At 38.0% G+C, this 12091-nt stretch overlaps 1 protein-coding gene across 2 annotated transcripts in view; it reads right to left on the bottom strand.

The window, feature by feature from the left end:
- LOC105559732 (annulin) overlaps window positions 1-11247 on the bottom strand; it is a 17367-nt gene extending 6120 nt beyond the window's left edge. Inside the window, exons 1-4 of one of the 2 annotated variants that reach the window (XM_012008255.1) lie at window positions 10696-11247; window positions 9787-10077; window positions 907-1256; window positions 470-602 (exon numbers count right to left, since the gene is read on the bottom strand). In XM_012008255.1, the coding sequence (XP_011863645.1) occupies window positions 470-602; window positions 907-1256; window positions 9787-9892 (589 nt within the window). In that variant the 5' untranslated portion in view covers window positions 9893-10077; window positions 10696-11247. Of the gene's footprint in view, window positions 1-469; window positions 603-906; window positions 1257-1645; window positions 1852-9786; window positions 10078-10695 lie in introns of those variants that run through there. The other variant, XM_012008254.1, reaches the window with a different exon arrangement.
- Window positions 11248-12091: the final 844 nt, after the last annotated feature.

Raw genomic sequence — 12091 nt, 5'->3', positions numbered from 1 at the left:
GGTGTCATATGTCGCGCGTTCGCTCGCTGCGCGCCGTTCGCCCGCTCACCGCTCCCCGTTCGCCAGCGTCTCTCATCGATCGATGCGTGACTCCACCTCTCGCTATCGGATCTTGAGAGATGTCAACAAATACACCATTTTGCATGTCTGCCGAGTCCGGCCTTCCGCTCCTCCGTGCACTTATTGGCTCAGACGTTTTTCTTAATTACGCGATAATAATTACGGATTTTGTAAAATGGTATATAACTTTTCTTCTCAGTTTGACCCAATCTACTATAATCTTTGGAGTGATCCAAATTGAATCCGACACCCTGTATAATTCTTCACCAATGCTTGGATCGAAAATGTCTCAAAAAATGTCTCGTCGAAGAGTTAAATGTCGTTGTCCGTTTATAAAGCAGCAATGCAAAGGTTCGGTAAGTTTCGCACGTTGGAAAACGGAAGATTAAATCCATCCGCGAATGCGTACCTCTGCACCATGGATTGCAGATCAAGTAAAAAGGACGATCCATCGTGAAACTGACAGCACCCTCCGATTCCTTGTTCTTGGTATCGATGTCCATTTTCCACCTGCCTATAATCGCGTTTGCGGATGTCACAACCTGAAGACGACAGACTTCGTTAGCGCTAGAAGCCACTTCCATCTTAATTCTTCCATACGCGCATGCTTAACGCCCCCAAATTAACGAAGACGTGTGTCGACGATTTTAATATTGCGAGATATCACTGATTCAGTACGCAAATTCGCTTACTTCAAGTCCATTTCACCTTAAGAGAAGAGCTTCAATTATAATATAATTATATAACTGTTTCGTATTAAAGTTACTGTGCCAAGCATGTTGAAATCGCATTCAGCAGCGAGATGTCTCGCAGGATCTCTGCATTTCAGCAACGCTCGCGACTCGCCTTTATCCTCAAGAAATTTGGTCCCCTGGCATCTATGGTGGTCTGCCAGGCAGCCTCGGAAATCTCCCCGGGATGAAGCAGGGCGGTTGCCACCAGTGTCCCGTGTCCATGCTGCGGTCTCTGGACGTCATCCAGAGTGAAGACGACAGAAATACCGTCGATGGAAGAATTATAGTCTCGAGATAGACTGAGGTGCAGATAAAATTCCTGGCCACGTCTAACGACGAGTCTTGCTCCGTCATCCTGGCGGGTCATCAGCTCGTATCTGGATGTCCGATGATTCTCGCCGTTCTCTTCGATGCAAGGATCTACATTGTGGATCGTCAATACTGGAACGCCGAAATCCTCCCCTGTCAATGGCAGCGTTCATAAAAATTACGAACCATTTTACACAAAAATGTGAGAAAACGACCAACGAAAGAGAAAGCTGAAAGTTATTGTTAATTCCGACGAAGGTAGCGATATTAGACAATAATTAAATAACAAATACTTGTCTTAGGGTAATTTTACATTGGCAGAAGCATCTTCAATGATTGAGGAATCGCTGGACTAAATTTTGATAATGTAAATAATTAAATTCTTCTTCAAGTGCATTAACGTAAATTAAATTAACTCTTTTTCCGACCAGATTAAATTCAATGTCGAATACGGGTTGCAGTTCGTGCCTCATTTCTTTTTCTATGCGATATTGTAATCGTATATTGTCATTTATAATCCATAGAGAACGCGAAGGACTCACAGTAGAATCTGAACGGAAACGGTCGGGTGCGCCGATCGTTGAATATCCGGTAGCGATCGTAGAATCTGTAAAACATCCCGCGGCGGTCCGGGTGCATCGGGTGCACCGGCTGCGGATACGAACGAGAGGCAGGATACATGGGCGAGGAACGCGTCGGACGCGAGTTCACCGAATGACTGAAGAATCAACGACAACGACGAGGAGGAAGGAAGAACGTGCAGCTGAGGTGGGCCGCTGCATTCTAGGAGCAATCTCAAGGACGCGCTGCAACGTCGTGCGCGACCATACATGGCGTCATCGGTGACACCCGCTGTCAGTAGGAGTCACCCACTTTTCGTTCCCATAAATTAGTCGGCGATTTATAATCGCGGCCGAGTTATCGTGCATGTCGATTAAAAGCCCATTATCCTGATTTTCTTGAATTACGTCTAATTAAGAGATATTTCAATAGGGGATTGCAAATCTGTTTTCCTACAACACCAAGAAGCTTCATATGATATTTTAAGATTTAACGATAAAACTTGTTTATTATTAGTATCCAGTAGCTTTATTAAAATGTGACAATAAAGTGACGAGTAAAATTTTATTTTACGAGCTAAAGATTCTGATGGCTATTATAACGCGATTAGACTATAAAAAAATAAAATTAAAGTACTATACATATTATAGAACTTTTATTCGAACTGTGATATACATATATTATTTATCCAAAGTTTACAATAGCATAATTGTGGGGATTTATGAGTTGTAATAAAAGAATGACACGCCCTTGTTTTTAATATCTCAGCCATGAGATGCAATTTGAAAAATCATACTGTCGTCATTCTTAACATCTATTGTTCTCACAACTAGTCCGGGGATATATTTGTAACTTACGAGTTGCAAATACCAAAGCAATGATTCTCTTCTACAATGACAGCAACCAGATCATTCGGTTTAGCAACATCAGCCTGAGATGTTAAACAATTACAAGATCGTTTCTTTATTTAATTTCTTATTAATTTATGACTTTTAATTTCAAGAGTTGCCTTCTCTTGAATTTCGCAAACTTGGCCTCTTATTTGGAATGTATAAATGTTTCCTTGAGATAAAATTTCGCAAGTCTTTATTTAAATTGCCCTCGACGAATTGATTCCGATATCTGCAAAGATGCAAGCGACGTAATTTCGTATTGCACGGTCATCTGTGTAATCAATTTAATCACGTAGACCTACATTCATTAATTATACTCATTAAAGGGAAGTCATTAAAGCCGGGATTTAGAAGAAAGCGGCGTTGGTCGTTTTCGAAATCTAGAAACAATCGATTCCTTAGAAATACAAATTAGAATGGTAATTAATGATCAGAAAAAACATCGATCATTACCCTGGAATGCGTAATAACATGCGGTCGTACAAGATTCTCGCATTTAAATTACCACAATAACACAAGCGGTAATTAAGCTTCACTATCTTTGTGAGATCGCGCATTTCTTGCCATCGGATCTTCGTACGACTCATTCGTTTCAATGTAACGAGCTCGTTTTTCTTCGAGAACACTTGTAAGAAGAAATCACTTTATCACCGCCGACTTGCGATTTCCATTTCGGTTGACGTGATACGATTCAATTCAGTGAAACGGACGTTTTGTAGAATTTCAGGTCAACTAGAGAGACCGAGTCTCACCGTTTAGGAAAGACAAGGCAGTGCACCATATTAGTCAGGCCGACCTATGACAATTACGCGCGACTTGAAAGAGTATCCTTTATCGATAGTTCTCCGTCCTTGATTTACAATCAGTTTTTATATGACACCGTGATAACTTTTGATTCGTACACTGAAAAAAAATCTGATAGATTCAACCAGTCCGTTAGAAAATGGACGAATCAGAATTCCTTTAGGATTTACCATAGCCAGAAATTTGCTAGACTTCACTACAAATCTGGTAAATCCTAAAGGAATTCTGATTCGTCCATTTTCTAACGGACGACTGGTTGAATCTATCAAATCTTTTTTTTCAGTGTACCCTCTAAAAGTCAATCATTGGATTATCACTAAAAACAGTGAACAGTCACTGATTTGCAGGTATAAGTAAACCATTGCGATTTTTAAAGGTTATACTTATAACTGCAAATCAGTGACTACTCACTGTTTTCAGTAATAATCCACTGATTGATTTTTAGAGAGTACACTTCCCAGATAGCACACTGAATTCACAAAGTATTCTTTAAGTTTTCTTTTTTCTGAATTGTAATTCTGTAGGAATTCATAGAAGAATACAATAAGAGTGACAGAGGAAGTTACATGCACCATAAATCGTTTTCCTGACAACTTCTTAAAGTATTCATCTCGAATTCAATAAATGTAAATTTTATGAATTCAAGGGGAATAGCGTTAGAACAAAGAGGATTACAAAATATTTACCCAATGTATGTACACATCTAATATGCAGTAACATTACACCATTATTATAATTTCTTACTCAACAGTGAGATACTCTCAACCGAAGCTCGTTGACAATCGGGTGATTCTTTCGTTTCGGTTCTCGTCGTTCGATTCTTTCTTTTACACAATAGAACTATTGCACAAAATTAATTGTACATAACGTTACGCACACAAAATATTGCACGTGGTAACACACTGCACAAGAACGTCCGGATGGCGGTTAGCGGATACTCGCGCATGACAATTAATTCCTCATAAATTCTTAAAGTATTCACAGTACTGAATCGCGAAGTATTCATTATAATGAACTTCAGAAGAACACTTCAAGACGAACTGATTGAGACTAATTCTTCAAGAATTCTTCAGATATTCATTTTTCTAATTCTGTATGTTTTCTTTAAAATGAATTCTCTATGAACTTATGTTCATCTTTGTGCTATCTGGGTTCTAGCGCCGACATATCGTCTTTAAAGCAATTGATTGGCGCTATATTACTTTTTGCCTTAGCCGAGTGCGAGATATTGCTTAAGAATTTGAATTATATCTGATGCAGATTGTTATTTGAAGAGAAACGAAATTTCACACTGAAAAAAATCTGATAGATTCAACCAGTCTGTTAGAAAATGGACGAATCAGAATTCCTTTAGGATTTCCACCAGAAGTGTAGTTAAGTCTAGCAAACTTCTGGTTATGAAATATCTTTCATGGTAAATCCTAAAGGAATTCTGATTCGTCCATTTTCTAACAGACGATTGGTTGAATCTATCAGATTTTTTTCAGTGTAGGAAGAAGGGTAGACGCGGTAGAAATGTTTTAATTAAGTGAAAACATTTTAAGCCGAATATTATTGTACTGTTAAACGTTGTATCTTAGCGTACGATTTTAATATTGCGACAAGTAACTGACTACGTCAGACGGAATCACAATTGTCGCGTTATTCAATCCGCAAATAACAATATGCGCTCCATTTGTCATTGTAATCAGCTTACTTCATCGGTCTTAATACGAAAATGATGGTGTTCAAATGACTCAGTCACGAGATACATATCACGGACGTGCGTACATACATATCCACAGGGTTGGGAAGTAACTCGTTACTTGTAACGAAGTTACAGTTACAGTTACTTCTTTTTGGTAACTCTAACTTAACTTCGTTACTTTCTCTACATTTGTAACTGTAACTTAACTCAGTTACATTTTTTCGATAACTAGTAACTAATTTAATAGTTACATTAATAGTTACTTTATATATTTTTTCAACCTCCACAGATCGCATTAGGCCTTGCATTTGCGCATAAACGCCTTTATTGCCACTTTACAATTCAGATGCAGATTCGATAATTTTATTTCTATTGCAAGGGAGTAACTGCAAAGTAACGATTCGTTACTTTTCGAGTAACTGTAACTGTAACGCGTTACTTTTCAGAATTGGTAACTTGTAACTGTAACTAGTTACATTGTTAGCGAAAAAACTGTAACTGTAACTAGTTACTTTTATAAAATAACTTTCCCAACCCTGCATATCCAATATACAAAAAGGCGTGTTAAGTCAATAGTCGAAAGTCTCGAAGTATTGTTGTCGCTTTTCCGAGATGCTGATTGGGTGTCTCGCTTGTATACGATACGTTATTTGCAGCTGTCAAATGGCCATGCGAACTTTTAGAGAGAGCAAATGGCGCGCGCAAAGCGCGCGCTTGTGTCGTCCGGTTGTTACGAAAATAAAAACTCGATCGACTGCGCAGGATGCACCAAATTGAAATTACTTGCTGTCGGTCGTTTCTTTTCCGGCCAATTTAAAACTGAGCTCTTTTTCGGATAACGTCTTCGGATGACGGGGTCTTAGTGTAAATTCAAAATTAAATAAACGGTAAAACTATTATTTTTTTTACAATTTGCAAATGCAAAATGTATATTTTGTTCTACGCGACAAGCACGACAAAACACGAGCAGTTAAGACACGGAAGGACGCTCGATGCATTTTCTGCGTCGATTCCTTCCGAGTGTTGCAATTAGAATTCCTATCGGGATCACGTGTCTTGCATTGAGAAAAAAAACACGGAGCGGACGCTCATATCCATGAGAAACTCGATGCTCCGGTTATAGATACGCCTATACGTCGAGATATCTCAGAGATCGTACGAAGAGATGCGCCACCTCCTATGCGATAATGATATGTAAATCTCTGTTTGTAAGATTGAGAAGCAGAAGGATGTAAGTCCAGAACATGTGCCAAGCGCCTCGTGATTTACATGGAGGGAGATGAGTCAACGAAGAAAGTTATCCGAAAGAGCGTGACTTAACGAGGAGAATCCCTGATGAGGAGTCTCCAATGGGATGATCGCGAAAGCACGATCCGACGAAGCTTTCGTGACTAATCTTCCGGTCAGCTTGCGATCCACGAGGGAAAACGCCGAGGAATTTTATGGAATTGTGTCTCGCACGGTACTTCATAGAGTACAAATAATAATACGACCGTGTTGTAACACAGTGAACAGCGTTTTTTATAAGTGCGTCCGCTTTATGTTAATTCTCGAGCTTGAAGGAAGATTTTCATGTGCTAGTAAAATACAAAATATTCTTTGGTAAAATTAATTTAAAAAAAATTCTCAGTCGAGATGATTCGAATATATTTAACTTATTCATATACTTGGAGAAGAGAAGAGCAGCGATAATGCAGCCTCATATCGGCGAAAGTGACGTCACCGTTTAACGGTCACGGCACCGCGTCGCTTGCGTAATCTCACTCTCGTTCACGGCAACGAATAGTCACGCAGGATTAAGAGCCGATTTTGACAAGTCAAATTATGCAGCCGTACGAATTTCTTTAAAGAAAACGCGCGAAGTATCGACTTGTAATAATACACGCACACTTCCCAAGAAAGTTAGCGGATTCTGTGCATATGTACACTTCGGCGCATGATAAGTGGCACCTGCGTGACGATTGCCGGGTACCAATACTTAATGAATAATACTGCCGTTTTAAATGCACATAATTATAATGAAGGCCGGCGCCACGCGAGAGAGGCGGAAGCTGGACACTTCCCATCTGACCGAGTATATTTTCTCAAACGAAGCGCGCGCGCTAAATCGCGCGTGTTCGAACGAACAAATCGCGCGTTGTACCGACGGAATCCGCGTTTACTTACAAGTCGCGCGGCCGCGTGTTGGAATACAGAAACTTATAGCTCTACGCTGAGAAAACATGAAATAATGCGTAAACAAATTCAAGACCCCGCGGATATAAATCAAAATTAATAAAGAAGGCTATAGGAGTCGAGCACAGGTGGTCGCACGCAAGTGATGTTACAGAAATAATTACTACATAATATAAAGTTAAAAGACAATGAAGTAGTACAATATTACATTTGTATGTTTCGCCCGTTTCTTTAGAAAAATTTATTTTGTCGAGCCTATTGAGAGGAGACAAGACTTCCCTGATTCAAACGAAAACTTGCGAATGATATTGTAAGCTGAGCATTTTAATTGTTCTGTTTGTGTCGCTTTATATTATCATATTTTTTATTTGTACATACACGTTTGAATAGTATAAAACACGTTTGAACAGTATTCAAATATGGATGGGTATTTTTCATTTTTTTTAACTTCGTCTTTTTAATTAATTACAAGAAAATCATCGTTGCGCGATAAAGTGCAATCAAGTTGACGATGGTCAATTCGAGCGTATGAATAAGCAAATAAAGATCTTTACCCATTCTTATATCACCACTCATCCCATCAATCGTTTTCGTCGTTCGATACCTGTGTCACGATAATGAACCGCCTACATATCAAACTACCGGCCTTGTGATTTTTCTCTTCTCGAATGATGACATCATTCATTGCATATAGTCTAATGTCAGTTCTCGTTCGTGTTATTTACTACGCCAAAAAACGTTTTCTCGGCACGCGTCGCATAGAATTTACAGCCGCAACCTATCAACCTTGACCAATATTCTGAAAATAGACTTTAGGGCAAACCGGAAAAGCACTTTGCTTCTTGACTGGAACTGTTGAGATTGATTGACAACACAATTTAGTTATTCAACTCTTTACCACTGTATCTAAGTATTTTATGTATTCTACTAGAAAGCCCGAAATATCGCTTAATGTGTTTATTTAAAAAATCAATATCTTTAAGAGTCACGTAAAATATAATTAATTTTTTATATCGATTATTCTAAAGATTTTAATAAGCGAAACTCAGTCAAGTATAAAAACTTCGTTAGTTCAAGCGTTTTGATGAATCTAATCCTCTATTATTTAGCTCGTTTACAAAGAAAACACGATATATTTTCGAGAACAGTAATAAAATTTATGCATCGATAATTCAAAATGATTTGAAAACAAGATTCCTGAGCATTGCCAATAAAATCGAGGCATTCCGGTATTGAAGGAGTTAAGAACCGTCCTGCGATAATTCTCACATCGTTCGTTTACGTGGGAAGAGCAGGGGCCGTCGTTAAACGTTACGCCTCGCTGCTTTATTTGCATTTCGGCGAAGCACGTGCTCTCATTTACGACGACTTACTTTTAGGCGTATAATACAGGCCGCATTATTTTACGCGCTCGCGTGATTCATACCGCTGACGTTTGCCTATCTTATCTGTTTCATTAATTGATTTCCATCCCGCCCGCGCACGCGAACTCTGTCCTCAGAGGGTCAATTGTCTACGTGGTGTCAGATCAAATATGCCTGGGAATACCCGCCGCTATTGGGATTCACTTGATACGGACTCGCGTGCACTCGGATGAGGCATAGCAAGAGAAATCGCTCGGCGTGACAAATCCAATTATTGATTAAAGAAAATGATGTCGTATTTTCGTGGAAATATTACTCGTCATTCTTATATTATCCTGCGGTTTTTAATTAACTAGATAAATATGGTTATCTAATTAAGATTCATGCTCTCAAGCTCTCAAAGGCGTTACGTATATAATTTTCAGCATACTGTGGAACATTTTGACACAAAATTAATACGAAATGACGAAAAATCACGAAATAAAGAAGAGGGAATTAAAATGAAATAGCGACGAGGGGAAAAGAAGAAAAATATACCGTTGTGCATATAATAAAAGTAGTCACTTTTGTGCTTCGATTCTCACGAATTGCGTATGCGACAGCGACAATTACAGACAAATAATGTGACTTTCAGTAATTACAGACATCATACTAATAATAGTATATGCGTAATCACTTAACTTTTGGTATCTATAATTATATCCTCTGTCACTTCTCGGCAACGCGAAGTGAGTCGAGACTGAAGAGAGATCCGTAAAAATTTATTGACTCACGCGCCGGAAGCCAGCACACAAGAACCATTCGGGGCGGGGGTCAAGAAAGACGATATTCTTATCTCCCTTGCGATTTTTTAGCTCCTCTCTCTTAATGCGATCCAAACTTTCGGTAGATATGCAGATAATCGTAATCCCGCAAGAATATTTAGCTCGCCCCGGGAAAACATTAAGGACATAATCTATTCGAAAAGTTACTCCTGCCACGAACTTTTTAATCAGCATTAATAATATAGCGTTATAATTAGGACGTCTTCCTACACCCGTGTACGAATATACGATATTGCGGCATCAACATTAGCATAAATTACATTATAGCGCATTAACATAAATTATAGCATCTAAAATGTTTTCTTAAAGTGCCAAAATGTCTTTTGTTGTCAGTATATACACTCGACAATTAATTAAAGTACAGGATTAACTTACCAGGGGAAGTGGAAGGCGGTCGAGGTCTCTCGAAAGGACTATGCTGAGGCCTGAACACAGACCTAAATCCGGAGAGACATGAGCACGAACAGCACCTTTTCATCATAATTAGCTGCTATTCGTGCTACAACAGTTACGTGTGTGTCTTTGATATTATTCGTCAATCGTAAGTCCACATGTGTAAAACGTGTCTGATAAAATGTTCATTAATTTCCATCATTCTCTGAACTTTATAAACCGCTCCCGAATACCAGCATTTATGAAAAGTCCGCATCCGTCAGGCACGAAACTCTAAAAACAATTAAATAGTTGTAAAATTAGAAATGGTTAAGTAGCGTAACTGTTGCATGAATATAATTATTTTCTTCAAAGTTTGGCTAAAGTTTCTCTCGATTCGAAGAAAATGCGATACCTGATGCAGCGATTAAGTTTAAGCCTATCGAGTACATTCAATCAAAGGACGAACGGAATGGTTCAGAACAAGAAATTGATGACTTATTGACGCCCGTAAGAATAATTTTAATTATATCTTATCCTAATTCAAAGATAATCAATTAATAACGTATTGTAATAAATTGTCTATTTTAATAAATCTATTGCTATTTTGATAAACAATAAAATTTACAGAAGATTTTTGATAAACTTTGTTAATTGATGACATTGGAAAATTATTGTGAGCCACATTTTTACTAATTTTTAGTATGTAATAAAATTTTCACTATTTATCTTAAATAAGTATTAATAAATTCATTTATAAATATTACTTAATACTAATAAGTAAATAGTATTAATTTATATTAATTTTTAATGCATAAATTAATTTATTATCTCTCTCTCTCTTAATGAATAAATGTAACTTTCCCATGATTATAAAATTTCTTATGAAATATCTTAACAATAGTTTCGTACCTGCGAAATAATAATCTAAGGTATTTTTCTTTCACAAATGAGACTTTGCACGATACCACATTACTGTGCACATCCCGAGCGCGTGTATGCGAGGCGATTGAAGCAGCGTGTCGGTCTCCGTGTCGAGTTGTCGAGCGACTGTCAGTGAAAATCAGCTGCCATGCAGCAGCGAAGTAAACGATCTCCCGCCAGTCTTCAGTTAACTTTTAGATACGTTTAACAGTAATGATATGCGAACGTAGGCCTCTTTTATGCAACATTACAAGACACGCCTCTTTACATAGTAAAGTGGATGCTGCGTTAGTTAATGACTGTTCTGTAGCTCCTACGTATTTTTTGCTCGCCGTATTTCTCTATAATTTATGTTACAAGTACACGTAACACAAGTTTTCATCTAGAAAGATCGAGTCGCACGGGAGACTTTATCATCAATGAAGAATTGGTATCATTATTAATGCTTCCTAACAAAGTATCAATTCAAATATGTTGTTTGTCAATGGCATGAAAATTTTAGTTGAAAAGTTTAAGCTAAGTTAAATTAAAATTAAGTAAAAATAATTTTATTATTAAATTTATAATTAAGTAAAAGATTGAGGAAATTTGAGACAGTCAATTTGAATAATTTTGCGCGTGCAAAATTATTATTAAAAGTAACACAATTTAACGATTTAATATACATGTTAATATAATAAACGATGAGGCCTGTTCTACAATACGTCGTGTGTCGTAACGTAGCCGATGATCCAATGAGAAAATGTCTTTTTTGAAAATTCTTTTTGCGAAAATTCATGTTAAAAAAAGAAATGTTCTCATTGGACTATCGGCTGCGTTACGACATTCGACGTATTGTAGAACAGGGGCTCGATTCTTGAATTCATTCGCAGGAGAGTAACGTATGCGAAAATCTTGCTTTGACAAAAAAGTTGAAAGTCGACTGGTTAAAAGCCATGCGAATAGCCAATTGCTTGATCGACTTGCAACTTTTCTGCAAGAGCAGAATTTTCGTACAAGTTTCTCCTTCGAATGAATTCGAGAATCGAGCGCCTGGCCTAAGCGTGAAGATCAAGCAAATAATTTGACGTACAAATCACTACGTCGCGTGTGTATCGGTTAACAACTATTAACCTGATAAGACGTACACTAAGACAGACGCGCGCAGCGACGTGAGCAAATGATAGCGAGGATAATATATATTTTTAGCTCTCACGTAATACACCACGCAGGAATTTGTTCTCTGAATTTCGTAAGTCAGTTCAGTTTCCGTGGCGGAGTCGTGCCATGACGTTTATGAACTTATCCTATTACTATCTCCGTCAAATTTAGACTAGAAGCGCAAAATGATGACAATCCCTAAATAAACAGTCTCACAGGAACCGAGAAAAAGGGACTTTTCGCA

This window comes from Vollenhovia emeryi, unplaced genomic scaffold (assembly GCF_000949405.1).
Source record: "Vollenhovia emeryi isolate VEMERY1.0 unplaced genomic scaffold, V.emery_V1.0 DF939256.1, whole genome shotgun sequence".
NCBI classification, from domain to species: domain Eukaryota; kingdom Metazoa; phylum Arthropoda; class Insecta; order Hymenoptera; family Formicidae; genus Vollenhovia; species Vollenhovia emeryi.
The sequence above is the reverse complement of the archived record's forward strand: the minus strand, read 5'-3'. Positions and strand labels throughout refer to the sequence as shown.